General features: G+C 38.4%; 1 protein-coding gene, 1 non-coding gene and 1 pseudogene across 2 annotated transcripts; 2 read left to right on the top strand and 1 right to left on the bottom strand.

Moving 5' to 3' along the window:
• Positions 1-1,839: 1,839 nt before the first annotated feature.
• On the bottom strand, positions 1,840-1,941 carry LOC114820775 (U6 spliceosomal RNA). Its single transcript, XR_003768253.1, has one exon. It is a non-coding gene; the product is annotated as a U6 spliceosomal RNA (small nuclear RNA).
• A 6,934-nt stretch (positions 1,942-8,875) lies between these two features.
• LOC103448936 (cytochrome b-c1 complex subunit Rieske-4, mitochondrial-like) lies at positions 8,876-9,728 on the top strand (annotated as a pseudogene).
• Positions 9,729-14,144: 4,416 nt separating this feature from the next.
• Positions 14,145-16,313, top strand: LOC114820683 (RING-H2 finger protein ATL13-like). Its single transcript, XM_029091835.2, has one exon. It carries the CDS (start codon positions 14,579-14,581, stop codon positions 16,058-16,060), a length of 1,482 nt encoding a protein of 493 aa, XP_028947668.1. The 5' UTR covers positions 14,145-14,578; the 3' UTR covers positions 16,061-16,313.
• The last annotated feature ends 1,596 nt before the right edge of the window (positions 16,314-17,909 follow it).

Below are 17,909 nucleotides of genomic sequence, written 5' to 3'. Positions count from 1 at the left end.
TTCTCAACAGCTTCACACATTCTTGATCAAAACAGTGTGAAGCAAAACCAATTTATGGTGCCAACAAGAGCTTCATCAATGGAGGGCAACCACAATTCTCAAAAGCTTCACACACTCTTGATCAAGACAGTGTGAAGCAAAACCAATTTATGGTGCCAACAAGACCTTCATCAAAGGAGTTTAACCACAATTCTCAAAAGCTTCACACACTCTTGATCAAGACAGTGTGAAGCAAAACCAAATTATGGTGCCAACAAGAGCTTCATCAATAGAGGGTAACCGCAATTCTCAAAAGCTTCACACACTCTTGATCAAGACAGTGTGAAGCAAAACCAATTTATGGTGCCAACAACAAAAGCTTCATCAATGGAGGGCAACCACAATTCTCAAAAGCTTCACACACTTTGATCAAGACAGTGTGAAGCAAAACCAATTTATGGTGCCAACAAGAGCTTCATAAAAAGAGTTCAACCACAATTCTCGAAAGCTTCACACACTCTTGATCAAGACAGTGTGAAGCAAAACCAATTTATGGTGCCAACAAGAGCTTCATAAAAAGAGTTCAACCACAATTCTCAAAAGCTTCACACACTCTTGATCAAGACAGTGTGAAGCAAAACCAATTTATGATGCCAACAAATCATGTAAACTGATTCCATGAAAATCTAGGATAAATGCCATGTTCTAGGGTTCATGTGATGTTCATAATCCTCTTCATTCTCTAGGTGCAAAATCTAGTTATATGCCATGCTAGGTTGCACCTACTAATATAAGTTTGATTTATATGCCATGCATCTAACATACAAAGAAAGTGAGGATTCATACAATCTAGTTATATGCCATGCTAGATATGTGAACATCGTAGTTATGCATTTGAAATGGATAAGTTAAAAGACCATCTCATTGATTCATGAATGTTTAGGGGAAGGCCTCATTTTAAGTCAGATTTATGTCCCAAAAACGTTTCTAACCTATTTCATGTCTTAAGTTTATTTTTAGATGGTTCTAATTTTTCCCTTTTCTTTCTGTGTTTATTTCTTTTCCAAAATTACTTAAACCCCCCCCCCCCCAATTTTTAATCATAGGAGTCATTAACTAATGCTAATATGTAAGAGTCAAAGGTTTTACTAAGTTGTTTATCAGCCCCTATGATTCGACACCCTTACTTGTGCCACTATACTATCCTTATATTTGCACTCGAAAGAAACTTCAACACTCCACCAGCTTGGCCATACATCCTATTATACCTAAGAAAATGGCAGATAAAGATCCAAGGTATGAGTCGTAAGAGCCTCAATTTCTCAAGTCCATGAAGATAAAAAACCATAAGATCTCGTAGATCGATCCCAGTGCCGTTCCTTGAACTCGGGCATTTGTAACTGTGAATGTTGCTTGCCCACCTGTTACAAAACTGATGGCAATGGTGATGCCTAACCAGTATCTGTTTTCTTTGTTATACAACAAGCCAAATAACATAGCAAGGCCTAATGCAAGTGAGCACTTGAGAGCAAAAATCGAACTTCTGCAACTAGGGAGGGATTAGAGAAAGGGCAGCGATGAAGGAGAGATGAGTGGGGGATAAGGTGTTTGAGACTCTAAGTCTAGCGAAGAGATTGAAAATTTAGGGTTTTTAATTTTACATATATTAAATTAAATAGGTAAATCGATACCCGTTATAACCACGGGTAATACCCATAATCGCTGGATACCCGTTATAACAGCGGGTAATACCCATAACTGTCCATTTAAATTTCACGGATAAACGGTTTTACCCATAACCATTTGTTCGTCTAAATGGTTACCCATAACCGTAACCGTGAACATTAAAAGAGCGGGTAACCACAGTTACTCAAACCCATAGGTATTTTGCCCATCCCTAGCAGGGGCCATGCTAATCTTCTCTGTATCATTCAAATTTCTTTTTGGCTAAGTGATTTGTAGTTCTAGAAGATAGTGTGTTTTAGCTTTGAGCTGCCTCTTGTGTTCTTCTTTAGAAACCTTAGCCACAAAATCACATTCAAAACTAAATACCCAAATTGTTGCATATTAGGGTAGCATTGTCTTTGTGATTTCGTTCTAAGTTTGTGGTCAAGTTTTTCAAGTTTCAAATATTTAAACTGACCTCTTTTTTATTCACGTCAGTTTCTTCCTTCAACTATTTGACTAGAGAAATTAACTAGTCAATGAATCTAGATCTACACCAACATCATCATAACATCATTTGCATTTTGGTTGATTTGGTTTCAGTGCCACAAGGTGAAGAGCTCAGGAGAAGCTCTACTTCGTGAAGACCGAAGGAATCCTCTTCTCGAGCAAAGTAAGGTTGCATAAAGCTAAAGCTGGTCTGTAGATTAGGTCTCAGAATTGAGCTTTGCGTGGTACTTTGTAAGAACCTTATTTACAATAGTGAATTGGACTCAATTGAGATTCCTAGGTTTTTTAACCCAGAGTTGGGTTATTTTTTGCCAAAAACTCCTTGTGACGTTTATTGCTTTTCTAGTTTACATATCTTACTCTTTACATGTGATTAATGTTCATCGTTATTTGCAAATATATAAGTCCATGAAACTAAGCTTCTTAGAGTTAAAATGTGCACTAAACTGGATTTTAGTTAACTAGGAACACTTCAGGAAACCAAACTTTAAATTGACTACTTCTATTGTTGGTAAACTAACATATCTGATCTTAGTTGACTAGTGTTGTTCACTAGTCAGACAAGCACATATATAGATTTTTAATTGCAGGATATTCCACCTGATTCCAATTTCAATTGTTATCAGAACCTTGCTCTAGATATACGTCAAGTGGTCTATGGGTGTTACTAGTATTGTGTGAAGTCTCACTATGGATCGTGACCGCATTTCCAGATCTTGCAACGCTCCTCCGTTCTTTGATGGAACAAATTAAGCTGTGTGGAGTAAGAAGTTTTAAATCGTTTTGGAAGCACAGGATCTGAATGTTGTTGATTATCTTACCCATGAATAGAAGGCTCATTCAAGGATTGTCGATGGAGAATATGTGATTAAGGCCAAAAGTAATTGGACTCAAGGGGATATATCTTCAGCCATGGATAATAGAAAGGCATGAAATACTATAGTCACAGCCATCTCACCAGATCAGTTTGTACATGAGTTATTGCACCATCGCAAAACAAGCATGGGACAAACTCAGAATTTTACATGACAAAAAAGAGAGGGATTTTAAACTCCAAATGACTCTTTCAAAGTTTGAAGATTTAAGAATGTTGGAATGTGAGACCTTATCAGTCTTCTATGAGAAAGTTGAAATGTTGACTAATAAGGCATTGGAGCAGGGAAAACATATTGATGAGAATGTCCAAAAGACCTTGAGAACCTTACCCAAGAGATTTCAAGCAAAGAAGGTTGTTGTACAAGAATTTCAAGACTTGAATGAGATTAAGCTTAGAAAATTGGTTGGCAAACTCATCACCTTTGAAAGGGAGCTAGACATGGATGAAGGTGATTCCAAGAAGAGAAAAGAAGTTGCACTTCAAAGTGTTGAAAAAACTCAAGCTATAAAGGAATCATGTGATCAATCTCCTGATGATGATCATGCCCTATTTGTTAAAAAGTTTCGAAGGATTCGCAAGAACAAAGGAAATAAGTTAAAAAATTTGGGGAAATAATCACTTGGGTCAACATCATGAAAAGTTCACTTCTGGACAAAAACAAGGGAGGTTTGTTAATAAGAGGGACATGTCATCTTCAAGTGTACCTGGACCGTGTTTCGAATGTGGTGGAAGATGACATCATGCTACTAAGTGTGCAAACAATGTAATGTACAATAAAAAACGTGATAAACCCATGATGGTCACATGGAGTGACAATGAAGATAAAGATTCTGTCTGTTCTAACAAATCATCAAAAGATGAAGAAAAAGTTGTTGTCTTTGTTACATCTATAAAAGAAGCCTCTACAAGTGGAAATGATGATATGATGAATGATTCTGAAGAAATATTGCATCATGATATGTCTGCCATGTATGACTTTCTGTTTAATGATACTTGTGTTTTAAAATTGGACAATGCTGAGCTGGCAAGGTTTCTAAGTTGCAAGAAAAAGTAAAGTCTATCTGATTAGTCAGAACGGCTTATCTTGAAGCTCAGGTTTAGGAATTGATGATACATTCAAGAAAGACTACTACAATAAGTGTTAATCTTGGTTAGAGTTTCCCAGATCTAAGCCATAGAAGGTGGAGGTCCTTTGACTGGATCTCCTTTTCCCCTAGAAATGGTCGTTGTCCCTTGAGGGTTGTTGCTGGCTCCAGGCGTTGCTGCAATAGTTGAAGGTAACAGGTTTCTTGCCCCGAGGATAACTGTTACGTTAAAGGGTAGGCCTTTTTCGCTGGACGGGTTGACATGGGCGTTGACTAGACTTTCTTCGGCTAACATGTTTGTTGGTGGAGTGGTATAGTTGAGAAGAATATGGGTATTCTCTCAATGAAAGCACCAATTGTTGGAACCAAATTTGCGCACCTCCTTGAGCGGCAATTGAGCACAAATCCGTGTAGTCTGAAACAATCTGCAAAATAGTAAATAACTGTAAGCAAGCCCTAGGCCAGGGGCTATCAGCCAAAGGCTTTCCAATGGTTAAGTTAGTGAATGGATTTTAGACTCATGCAGTGGGCAAAAGAATTCAAGTGTATAGACTGCGTTGTCGCAGATGAACCCTAAATGGGTATATTTATACTGTGGGAAAGAGTCCTTTTTAGGATAGAAGCTCATTCTAAGCCGACATAATCCAAGAAGGTATTTAGTAAGCAGATAATGCATCCTTTTAGGAGTGTGATTACTTGCGATGCACACCTATCCCTAGATTGTAGGGATTCTAGGACTTATAAAATTTGATTGAATCCATATCCAAATCAAATCGTATATCTTGCGGAACAAGCATGGTCATCCAGTGGAGTCACTTGAACTCCATTTAGTGCCCTAGAGCAGAATGATGGTGGCATCCTACTCCGTCTGATATAGCTCAACTTCATGAAAAATGATGAAGAAACGAGGGAGAAAGGTCGAGTTGCAGGTTTCCGGCGCCGGCGACACTGTGCCGGTGACGCGGGGAAGAAGAAGCGCGCGTGGGGGCGCGTAGGTCCGTGCCACCCACGGTGCTTGGAGGCGCGTGGCAGACCCAAAAATTTTTCTAAAAAATTGTCGATGTCCGTGACGTTGAGTAGGTCGATGTGGTATATTCACATACCCAAATTGAGCACCGTATGAGAAGTTATTTTGAATTGTTGGTTATGTGTTTTAATTAACGTTTTTATAGTTGTTTCGCATATAGGTGACACCTATCCCGAGGACGAGCGCATCCAGGGACGTCACGGGGGTTACGACCCATCTACTTACCAGTGAGTGGGAAGTTTTTGTTTTCGTATATACCTAGATACTACTAATTTCCCAGAAATTGAATTTATATGAAAATATGTTTTAAAATGCCATACATGCATATTATGAGATATTTGAATTGATAATTGATGCATATATATATGAATTGATGCTGTGGATGCACAGGTGAGTTTTACGTTATTCATACGATTTATTTTATGTGAAGTGCATTGAAAGCTCATAACCTACACCCTTGGTGTTAGTGCTTATATTATTCACCGCACCGCACGCTCGCCTTGGATCCAAGTAGGTGAATGTCGTACAGACCATGTGAGGGTTCCGACATGCTAGTCATATAGATCGCTAGAGGTGATTCTGACTAGTGGGTGACCTTAGTTTATGCGCGCCGATGATGATTGATGAGAGAAGCACTAGAGCGTATTCTTACACTTTTTCATCATACAGACTACCTTACGTAGTTCCGAGTGACGTGCAGAGTAGTGCCGTACAGGTCACCGTGGTGACTCCAGCTGGGTTGGATATTGAGCTGGAATTAGCCGTACAGGACCACTGTAGGGTCTCCGGTTATTTCATTATATCACCTGTCATGTTGATGCATCCATATTTTTAATCATTGACATTATTGCTGGCATAATTACTGGTTTTTGATAAAATTGATGCTTGAGCAATTTGAGTAAATATTATGCCATTATGTTAATTTCTGGGAAAGTATACATGTTTTACAGTGAGGGGTTAGAAATGTTTTAAATGAAATGTTTTGGGAAATCTTTGGTTTTACTGACCCACTCAACTTTTTTTTGCGCCCCTCCAGGTTCTAGTTAGCAGTTGGTGGCTCACAAGGTTCTTTTCGGCGTTCTGACAGACGTCCTGCATGTAGGACTCACCTGCGGGTGTTGTACTCTTAATTATAGTCCTACTTTACTGCACCTAGTATCTACGCTCTGAATTCGTGTGTTTTACTTTGTAACTCACTCTTTTATGCTAGTAGGATATTACTGCTAGTGGTTGGTTTAAATTCCTTTTTATTTCTCATATCTTTTGCTTCCGTGTCGCACTTTTGGCTACATCACGCTCACGTGACGGCCAGCACACCTTGATTCTAGGATCAGGGTGTGTCAACAACAGGGTATCTAGATTCAATCCATCAAAATTAAAAATGAGTATTATAAAATTTGAAGAAATTGGGGTGTATATAGAAATATAATGTGTGTTTTGAGAATGTGGGGTGTGAGGGTATTATGGAGAGGTATGTGAGGTGTATAAAGATAATTTTTAATTGAAAAAGTAAATGTGGGGTGTTAATATAATAAGCCTTTTTTTTTCTTTTTCTTTTTTTTGGTAGGGATGATTTTAAATGAAGATTAGAAATTGAACGATTTTTATTGTAAAATTTATATGGTGAAGATACACTAGCGAAGTGTGGAAGTGTATTCTCCCAATGGGGAAATCCTTCTTAAAACATTTGTTGTATATTTACAAATTTATTCTTATGATCAGAACCATTCACATAGATAAATTGTAAATAGATAAATTGTTTGTAGTATGTTTACCTAATAATTTCTTTTCTACAGTCCGATGACCAAACAATCTCACATATTACTTATTTTTTTATCAAAATAATCTTTATATTATGTTTATTAGCGCCAAATATCGTGAGTGGGCCTCGAAGGATTTTGCAGAGGAATATCATTCCCAATTTATTGTGAAGCAAAATATTGTTACTCCATTCTCGCATTGCAATATCGCATTTTGACTTGCTAAAGTGGCAAATATTCATCCACAAATGAATAATGTTTATTTTTCTGAATAGTTGTTCAATGCCCGTGCAGAAGATGTAAACATTTTCTTGTAAATTTATTGAAATGATTATCAAGAAAAAAAAGAGAGTGAAAAGACAAATTAGTCTTCTATCACACAAAAAAAATGAGGGCAATAATGTAATTTGACATGTTCAAATTATTTTATTGAAGAATTACCTACAGGTGATGTTAAAATACCTCCAATATTAAAAATAAAAAATAAAAACCTCCCACTCCCCCAATGTTCTCTCTTTCTCTCTCCTTCTCATTTTCTAAAAAAAATGTGTTCATACACACAAAGTGTATAGACAAATGCTAGTAGTTATTTATAATAACGAAATCCAAACCCCAACTATGCGTGTCGCATAGCCAACAGAAAGGGAAAAGACCCTTGTATGCGGCCGGGGGTGTTTGGTTCCATCATTGAAGCGGCACAAAGAGCCATTACCACAATCCACATAAAAAGTTAAAACAAAATAGTAAGAGTCTGTTTGGTACACTACTTAAATCTAATTTTTTAAGCTAAAAACCAATTTTCAAGTTTTAAGCCTTAAAAACTTGTTTAGTATGACTATTTAAAAAAACTGAACTCAAGACCAACTCAAAAATATAGTATATTCTCTAAAAACACAAAAAGTGAGTTTTTAAAGTTTTTAAACTTAAAATCACTTCTTTCTTTTCTCTCCTTCCTCCCCTCTTACTCTAAATCTATCTCTGTTTTCTTCTTTCTCTCTCCCCCTTCTCTCTCTTTTTTTAATACATTTTTCGTCTCTCCTCTAATCTACTCTCTTCATTCTCTCGGTTATTTCTCTCACTCATCTTCCTCTCCATCGCCTCCGATCCTCTCACTTCTTTCTCTTTCCTCCAATCATTTCTTACTTTCTATCCTCCTCTCTCCTCTTTCTCTCTTGACACCCTCTTTTTGGATCTTGTTTGTACTATACTTAGGGCCTCCGTATTTAGATCTCGTATAAATACTCGGGGGACTCAAATGTAATTATGTAATAAATGAATGGGCAAATATGTAACAAGTGAGGAGCCCTTATTCTATAAAACGACCCCTCACTCTCCTTATTAGGGGAGGCCAATTCTAAGCCTCCTCACCCTCTCAAAGCCTCACTCTCATTCCAGAGGCTCTCTCTCTCCCTCACAATCCTCTCACAAATAGAGAAATACAATATCAGTGTGGACGTAGCCCAAACATTGGGGTGAACCACGATACATCTTATGTTATTTACTTTCTTGTAGATTCATAGTCGGATTTACGTTGTTCCAAGACTCCTCCGGTTTTGTGCATCAACATTCGGCGCCGTTTGTGGGAATCAACACGAAAAGCTATGTCGATTCTCTTTCATTTTTTCATCTCACCACCGTGAATCTGCACAACCCAAAAACTAAAAAATCATGGGTTGCATTTACTAATCCAAATCAAATGCACAGGGTGAATCCCCGTCGTCCGATTCTCTACCAGATCCATCCTTATCCCGAAATGTTTCATTCAGTCCCTTTAATGCCCAGGTCGATGGGTTCGTCCCCAACCGCACCCCACTACACCAGAATCTGCACCGGCAACGCCTCCTGCGACTGTAGGCAAAGGCCTCGGCTCCTCATCCCTGCGAGGCACTGTGATGTCATGTCTGTTGGTGTTGAAGGAGGAAAAGAGCATTTGATATTTTGGTGGCTTCGAGACTGGAGAAGCTGAGGCCATTGCTACCTAGTGATTACAAAAGAAGAGGAAAATGCTGAGAGTCGCGGGAAGAAGGCTGTCATCTTCTGCTGTGGGATGGCGGTTGTCGTCGCAGACCGCCACTGCCTTTGTCTCCGGAGGATCTCATCCACTTTTCATTACCAACAACAGTGACGACGACTCTTCCTCCGATTTCGCTTCCAAATCCCCCGCTTCATTTTTCCTCAATTCCAAAATTCCATCTCTCGTTAGAGGATTTTCCTCTGAAGCCCTCGCTCCCGGAAATGATATCGGTATTTTCTCAGACGTCCCAACTACTATGTCAGCTATGAAGAATCCTTCTTCAAAAATTATGTACGATGAGTACAACCATGAAAGGTATCCACTTGGTGACCTCAGCAAGCGTGCATTTGCTTTTTTCATCTTGACAGGAGGCAGATTCGTGTATGCCTCCTTGATTCGGCTTCTCATCCTCAAGTTTGTACTGAGCATGTCTGCTAGTAAAGATGTTTTTGCCCTTGCTTCCCTTGAGGTTCACCTGTCCAACATTGAGCCTGGTACTACTGTTACTGTGAAGTGGAGAGGGAAGCCTGTTTTCATTAGGCGTAGAACTGAATATGACATCAAGTTAGCTAACAGTGTAGACATTCAGTCCCTTCGTGATCCCCAATAGGATGCAGAGAAGGTTACAAATCCATAATGGCCTATAGTTGTCGGAGTCTGCACTCACTTAGAGTGCATCCCCTTGCCGAATGCTGGTGATTTTGGTGGCTGGTTCTGCCCATGCCATGGTTCGCACTACGACATTTCTAGTAGGATCCACAAGAGGCCTGCACCATTCAATCTAGAGTTTTTGTTCACCATGTGGACTTGATTGATCAGACAATTTTAGGCCATCAATTTATTCTGAAAGAATTTGGTCAGGTTCCTCGAATCGGCTGGCAAATTGACCCTTTTGGTCACTCGGATGTTCAAGCTTACCTGCTTGATGTTGAGTTAGGATTCTATTCTGTGCATCAACTTTTGGGTCGGAGATAATTGCAGAAAGCAAAAAGAGAAAAAGCAGAAAGCATAGCTACCCATTAATGCACAGCAGCCCAAGCTCCGAGTTCATTAAAGGAATCAACTTGGCACGATGACAGCGCAGAAGATGCCCACCAACTTTCATCATGCATGTTCCCACTCTTCACAAACGACACCATGATGTTAAATAAAAAGAAAAAGGAGGAGGAAAAGAATAGAAAAAGAAAAAGACATAATTGCGGTGGTGATGGCATCAAGAAAAAGGGAATTATAGGCGTGACCCATTGAGCAGAGGGTCAGATTTATTTTTGAATGATGTGATTTATTTTTCTTATCTTTCGGAGACATCTGTATAAACCCCATCAGACGGTAATAATAAAAAATAATAAATAAAAAAAAAAAGGGCAAGCCCAAAATAATGGGCTGAAATGCTATGTGGAGGGTGAAAGCCCATATGCCCAAAAGAGTTAGGCATCGATTATCACCAACTAGATGATCAAAAGTACGTCTAGTGCTACAAAAAATTATTCGGCAGCCTGCCGCTATTACCACCAACCAGGTAATCAAAAGTACGCCCAGTACTCCAAAATTATTCGGCAGCCTGCGGCTATTATCACCAACCAGGTGATCAAAAGTACGTCCAATACTTCAAAATTATACATGAGCATCACTCATGTCAATCATACATAAACATTCATAAGCATCACTCATGTCAATCATACATAAACATTCATGACCATCATTCATGTCGACATTCATGAGCATCACTCATTTCAACATTCATGTGCATCACTCATGTCAACATTCATGAGCATCACTCATGTCAAACATCCATGAGCATCACTCATGTCAATCAACATAAACATTCATGAGCATCACTCATGACAATCAGCTTCGAAAGCTTCATTTACAAAGCTCCAGCTTTGAAAGCTCTAGCTTCAAAAGCTTCATTTACAAAGCTCCAACTTCAAAAGCTTCACTTGCAAAGTTTCACCTACGAAGTTTCAGTGCAGGGTATACAAATACAGCCTCCGAACAATCGCTGCTTCGGTCCATACATGGATTCAATTTGAAGTCTCCAGCCAACATATTCTATTGACCGAAGACTTGAGGGACTACATATGTACCATATATTCGGCCTCAACTGGGCCTCATGAAAAATACTTGGGGGACTTAGCCCATCACTTATGTATTGAGGAGTGAGCCCTTATTTTATAAAAGAGACTCCCTCACTTTCATTAGAGAGCACTCATGAAAAATACTTGGGGGACTTAGCCCATTATTTATGTAGTGAGGAACGAGCCCTTATTCTATAAAAGGGACTCCCTCACTTTCATTAGAAGGCATCCATTCTTCATGTACTAAGGAGCGAGCCCTTATTTTATAAAAGGGACTCCCTCACCATTATTAGAGAGCATCGCCGCATACTAAGCAATCGCCTCGCCGCGAGCATCAACTCTAGCCCATCACTTATGTATTGAGGAGCGAGCCCTTATTCTATAAAAAGGACTCCATCACCATCATTAGAGAGCATCGCCGCCTACTGAGCAACCGCCTCACCGCGAGCATCAACTCTAGCCCATCATTTATGTATTGAAGAGCGAGCCCTTATTTTATAAAAAGGATTTCCTCACCTTCAAAAGCCACAAGCTGAGCTAACCAAGGCAACATAAGCCACAAGCAGAGCAGCCTCGCAACATGTGCTACTTCTGGTTGAGCATCATTTCAGATTGGGCACCGCCTCATATCGAGTATCAGTTTTAGACGACATCTAGTTACTTTGGCCCACACATGGATTGAATTTCAAGTCTCCAGCCAAAAGACTCTTTTGACTGAAGACTTGGGGGACTACTGTTTGTACCATACTCAAATGTAATTATGTAATAAATGAAGGGGCAAATATGTAACAAGTGAGGAGCCCTTATTCTATAAAAGGACCCCTCATTCTCCTCATTAGGGGAGGCCAATTCTTAAGCCTCCTCACCCTTTCAAAGCCTCACTCTCATTACAGAGGCTCTCTCTCTCTCCCTCACAATCCTCTCACAAACAGAGAAATACAATATCAGTGTGGACGTAGCCCAAACATTGGGGTGAACCATGATACATCTTGTGTTATTTAGTTTCTTGCAAATTCACGGTCGGATTTACGTTGTTCCAAGACCCCTCCGGTTTTATGCATCAACATTGGGGTGAACCACGATACATCTTGTGTTATTTACTTTTTTGTACATAGTGTAGTCCCCCATAGTTTGAGAGAGTTTGAGAGGGCTTCATTTACGAAAGCTCTAGCTTCAAAAGCTTCATTTACAGAGCTCTAGCTTCAAAAGCTTCATTTACAGAGCTCTAGCTTCAAAAGCTTCATTTACAAAAGCTCCAGCTTTAAAAGCTTTATTTACAAAAGCTTTTACAAAAGCTCTAGCTTCAAAAGCTTCATTTACAGAGCTCTAGCTTCAAAAGCTTCATTTACAAAGCTCTAGCTTCAAAAGCTTCATTTACAGAGCTCCAACTTCGAAAGCTCCAGCTTCAAAAGCTTCATTTACAAAGCTCCAGCTTCAAAAGCTTCACTTGCAAAGCTTCACCTACAAAGCTTCAGAGCAGGGTATACAAATACTGCCTCTGAACAACCGCCACTTCGGCCCATACATGGATTCAATTTGAAGTCTCCAGCCAACAGACTTTATTAACCGAAGACTTGGGGGACTACATTATGTACCATATATTGGGCCTCAACTGGGCCTCATGAAAAATACTTGGGATGAACCACGATACATCTTGTGTTATTTACTTTCTTGCAGATTCACAGTTGGATTTACATTGTTCCAAGACCCCTCTGGTTTTGTGCATCAACAAATCTCTTTGTCCAGTTTAAGTTGTAAGATTCAAAACTTTAAATTGCACACCAAACAAGTTTTTGAGCCTTAAAGAAAATTGTTTTCAAGAAAAAATTCTTAAGAAATGTTTTGAGAAATTATAAAAAAATTTCAAATACGATACCAAACAAGCCCTCAACTTTTCTATTGTTTTTGGTATTTCTTTGCTGACGAGAGGTGAGGATGGGATTTGTATCCAATTTGGATCTTCTTTATTAGGATTTTAAGAATACTCACATTTTATTTGTTTATTGTACACCGTTTGATTAGAAATGATTTTAAATTTTTATGTAAAATTAAATATAAATAATATTTAATAAAAACTAATCGCTACAATAAATAGCGTCATGATCCGTGAGGATGGAGCATTTGCTTTGGCCTTTGGGGGTCCATCATAGAACTCTCCACTCCGTCTACATCACAAAAGTTCACAAAATCCGACGCTCCCCCTTGTAGTATTTCTAAGTACGTAACTACTATTTGTCATTGTCTCTCTCTCTCTCTCTCTCTCTCTTTTGATCTTTTGACTTTTATCACCGTATCTTTCTTGTCCTTTACCCAGAAAAAAAAGTGATCCATATTGAATGGATTACAAACTTACAGTCTTCAGATAGGAGAGACGCTGGATATAGAATAGAAGAAAATGGAAAGAATGTGATCAGAAGTAACAAAGGTTATTAAATAGTATTATTTTTAACTACGTAATTTGGAATTTAATTTTGATTTCATTTTACTTCATGTAACTTCAAAGTCATCATTTTACTCAATGAAACTCAAAATTTGTTTCATTTTAACTTATGTACTCTCTCTTCTTCCAGGTATTCATAAGTTGCCTCATGAAACATATGTCAGACTTAACACTCAAACAATTACGGCATATATACAATAAATTTAGTTATAAATTTCTATTATACATTAACATTCAACAATTAGAAAATATTAAATTTAAAAGAAATTGAAGAAATGAAAAGAATAAAAAACAAATTCATTACCTTATGCATTCAAATCAAAACTACATAAGAAATTAACAGATTTAAGGTAATATGGAGTGAGTTTTGAGATTTACATAGATCACTTTTGAATTTCAGAAAGTAAAATAAGATTAAAATTGAGTTTCAAATGTCAAAGTTAAACGAATTTTTAGTTTCAAAAAATAAAGTGATACATTTTGTATTACAGAAAACAAAATGATATTAAAATCGAAACTAAAATTAAACCTTTTATAAACTACCCGATGCAGCGTTGAAGAGTTTTAGCAATATTTTTAGGTAAGTTGCATTGGGGTTGATGCAGGTTTGCTTTGAAGTCAACCAGAACAAGTATAAGAAAAAGAGGCTTGCATTTGATGAAGAGCATGACCTCATGTTCTCAAAATTTTAAATTAAATTTAAGCTAGTCCAGTCAATGTGCCATTTTATAATTTTGCAGGTTAATAGATTTATTGGCTTTTCCAATGTCACCTGTGTCACCATTTATTTCCATCTCTCACATTCAATATTTCCTCTCTCTCTCTCTCTCTCTCGTCTCTCGCTAGAAAAATTTCTATTTGCAAGTTCCTCTCTTCCTACTGTAAAAACAAAATTGCGGGTAAGGTACTCCATTGACTGACAGTCTTAATCAGAAACCTTGTTTACAATCCAACGCAAGCACATGACACCAAGCCTCAACAACTTTCTGGGATTTGGGAGTTTTGGAGTTGGACTGACTTGCAGCTTTGCATACCAGATGGGGTTCTTTGGTTAGCTGCCTTAAGCTCAAAGCTGCAATCTTGGTAAGTTCATTTTTCCAAACCCATTCTTTTGTTCTTGAAAAACAAAAACAAAAACAAAAAATGGTGTGGATGTGGAAGCTCCTTGAAATCAAAGAAAATGGGGTTTCTGCATTTCCCACATTCCCACCAAACATTGTTCCTCAGCTTCCTCCCCCACCTCCAAATCTCCAGTCAGATAATTTGAGTTTTGGGAACAAGGTCAGTCCAAGCATACTGCTAATAATCGTAATTTTAGCCATAATTTTCTTTGTTTCTGGGCTGCTCCACCTCCTTGTTAGATTCCTCATGAGGCCTCCTGCCAGAGATTCAGAGGACTTGGAGAGTGTGACAGTTCTTCAAGGCCAACTGCAGCAACTGTTCCACCTCCATGATGCAGGGGTTGACCAGTCCTTCATCGACACCCTCCCTGTCTTCCACTACAAAGCCATCATTGGATTGAAAAACCCTTTTGATTGTGCTGTCTGTTTGTGTGAGTTTGAGGGTGAGGATAAGCTCAGATTGCTGCCCAAATGCAGCCATGCCTTCCACGTGGACTGCATTGACACTTGGCTCTTGTCTCACTCCACTTGCCCTCTCTGTAGAGCTACTTTGCTCCCTGACTTCTCTTCCAACAATAGCTGCTCACCCAGTGTTTTTGTTCTTGAGTCTGGGAGTGACAGCTCCAGAGAGATGATCTCTGATAGAGATGGACACAATTCCCATCTGGGTTTTCATGGAGACATGGAATTGGGGCAGCCCCGCGCCGATGTGTCGAACAAATCTTGCGAAATTGTGGCGAAAGATGAGGCTAACCCGGCGGTAACCGTGGATTTGGGGGAGAAGGTAGTGCCCGTGAAGCTAGGGAAGTTCAGAAATGTGGATGGGGGTGGTGAGGGGAGTAGTGAAAGCAATGCGGATGCAAGGAGGTGCTTTTCTATGGGATCATTTGCGTATGTGTTGGATGAAAAATCTGAACTGCAAGTAGCGATTGGAGCATCGATGAAAAAGCAGTCGACCAAGAAGCCTACTCTGCCGTTGGCTCCAGGTCACAGGCAAGCAATGTCGGAATGCGATTGTGAGTCAACGAGAGAGTTCAAGTTCAGTGGCATTGAAGCAATCGGAAGCCTTGAAACTCAAGTGACTAGCACTAGTGCTAGTATTACTAATGGCAGTGGCAGTAATGGCATTGAGTGGAGCAAGAGGGAGAGCTTCTCGATATCGAAGATTTGGCTTAGGGGGAAGAAGGAGAAGCCAAATGGGGCGTCGTATTCGTCAAGAAGGGCCTTTTCTTTCCGGTTTCCGGTGCATCGGAGTGCTATGGTTGCAGGGGAGGAAGTGAAGGGCAAGAATGTTGGGACTGAGAGTCGGAGGATAATCTCAGAGATTGACATAAGGAGGTGGGAAAATGGAGGGAGTGAAATGGGTTGTGATGAGGAGAATGTTAGCTGTAACAGTTTGGATTCACAAGCAAATCCACCATCTTTTACTAGGAGAACGCTCCTTTGGCTTATGGGAAGACAACAGAACAAAGTTGTTCATTCATCACTTGATCCTAGTGTTTAAGTAGGTTTTTATTATTTAATTTATTTGATTTTGATTTATCTCTAGACAAATTATAATCTTTGATTGCTTCCTCTCATAGTATATGTAACTGGAGGCACATTCGAACTTAGATGCGGAATAGAGCAATTTTGGCTATTGCCAATGCCTATTACATGCATATATGTATTTTTAAATTAAATAGATGAGCAAATTGTTGATTTCCTTTCATTTAAGTAAGGGCAATTAGCCACAACAATCAAATTTTGTTACAGAATGATCAGTGTTTATTATATCGATGTTATATTATTATTTGTAATTGTTATATTATCGTTATGTTGTCGATACATGATCAATACACCGTCATTACTGAAACTAATCAATCTCAAAATATGAATAATGTAGCTATTTACCCACTCATGGTAAATGTAAAAATGGAGAATGTTTAATTGTCTTTCAAATTCGGTATAAATTTTGAAAACGTAGGTGGAGAAATACCCAGGCAAGGTCATTGAGTGATTGTGTTACAGGCTGTAGCATTAAAGAGAGTCAATTTTGAAGAGTAAAGGAGTTGGGTGTGTGTGGGATGGAGTGGGTAGACATATTAATGGTGATGCAAATAAGTTCACGGGAACGGTTGGAGGCCATTGTCTAGTGATATAAGTTGGCACCTAACCCACCCCATCATTGTTTGCACTTACGTTAATACGATTGAGTATTTCAGTGTGAGAAATCTTAGGTTCAATTCTCATCAAAGACGAATTTAAACTATTATTATGGCTAGCCCATTGTAAGGTTTAGCACACTAACCCACCCTTTTAATGTAGATCGTATCGTTTGTTCAATAAAAAGCCGAACATCAAACAAAAACAACATGTATAATTAATATGTACGGAGAGATAAATGGTGTGTCTGTCGTCCAATATTCTATTAGATAAGGTTTTGAGTATCCACCTATGTGTCCCGGATGCGAAACTCTTTCTCTCTTAAATTATTGTAATAGTTTTAAACATTTTTCATCTCATTCCATCTCTCCGTAATAATATAATTTGAAAAAAGGGGCTTGCCTGCCGTTATCATTCATTTGTTATGAAGGATTATTTCTACACTTTATAATTACTGAAAAATATAGATGTATGTCATGCTTATATTGCTATTCCTGAAGATCCAATTATTAGAAACTCACAAAAGCTGCTGCATTTTGGTGGTTAGGGTTAAACAACATTTTCATGAAATGTGCAACAGGAAACCACAGAAACAAGTAACTTATGAAAACAAATTTTACATATAATCACTTGTATGCCTTTGAGTATTGCATTCCATCTACACCTTCAATATTGGAGAGTACTTCTTGTTGGATAATCCATCCGCATATGGAGAATGCACATATCTCACCCAGTGATAGACCCATAATTTGTTGAAAAATAATAGTATGTAGGTTTATTTTAATGCTTGGATTTTGGGTCTAACTCATTAGAATTAGGGTTAGAGTTAGTTCTCCTATTAGGAATTAGAGTCAGTTATCTATAAATAGGATGTTATATTTATTTCAGTTAAGTTTGATTCAGTCAAGATGTAGTATCTACGAGTTACGTTGCATTTTTTTGGTAATCTTGTAGTGTTTGTTCATTATACAATTAATAAAGGTTGCTCGGGGTTTTGCATTCCACTATGATTTTCAACTAAATGCTAGGCTTAAATGTCAAAATGGTCCCTGTGTTATAGTCATATGGCCAATTTAGTCTCCGTGTTTTCGATTTGGCTAATTTAGTTTTCATGTTTGTCTCTATTAGCTAATTAAGGACATTTCATTCAATCTCTTTAAAAAATTCATAAGAAAATTCATATGAGAAATAATTACCCTTTCTCTTTC

Source organism: Malus domestica, chromosome 13 (genome assembly GCF_042453785.1).
Source record: "Malus domestica chromosome 13, GDT2T_hap1".
NCBI lineage: Eukaryota > Viridiplantae > Streptophyta > Magnoliopsida > Rosales > Rosaceae > Malus > Malus domestica.
Note: the sequence above shows the minus strand (reverse complement) of the source record. Positions and strands in the feature narration are given on the sequence as shown.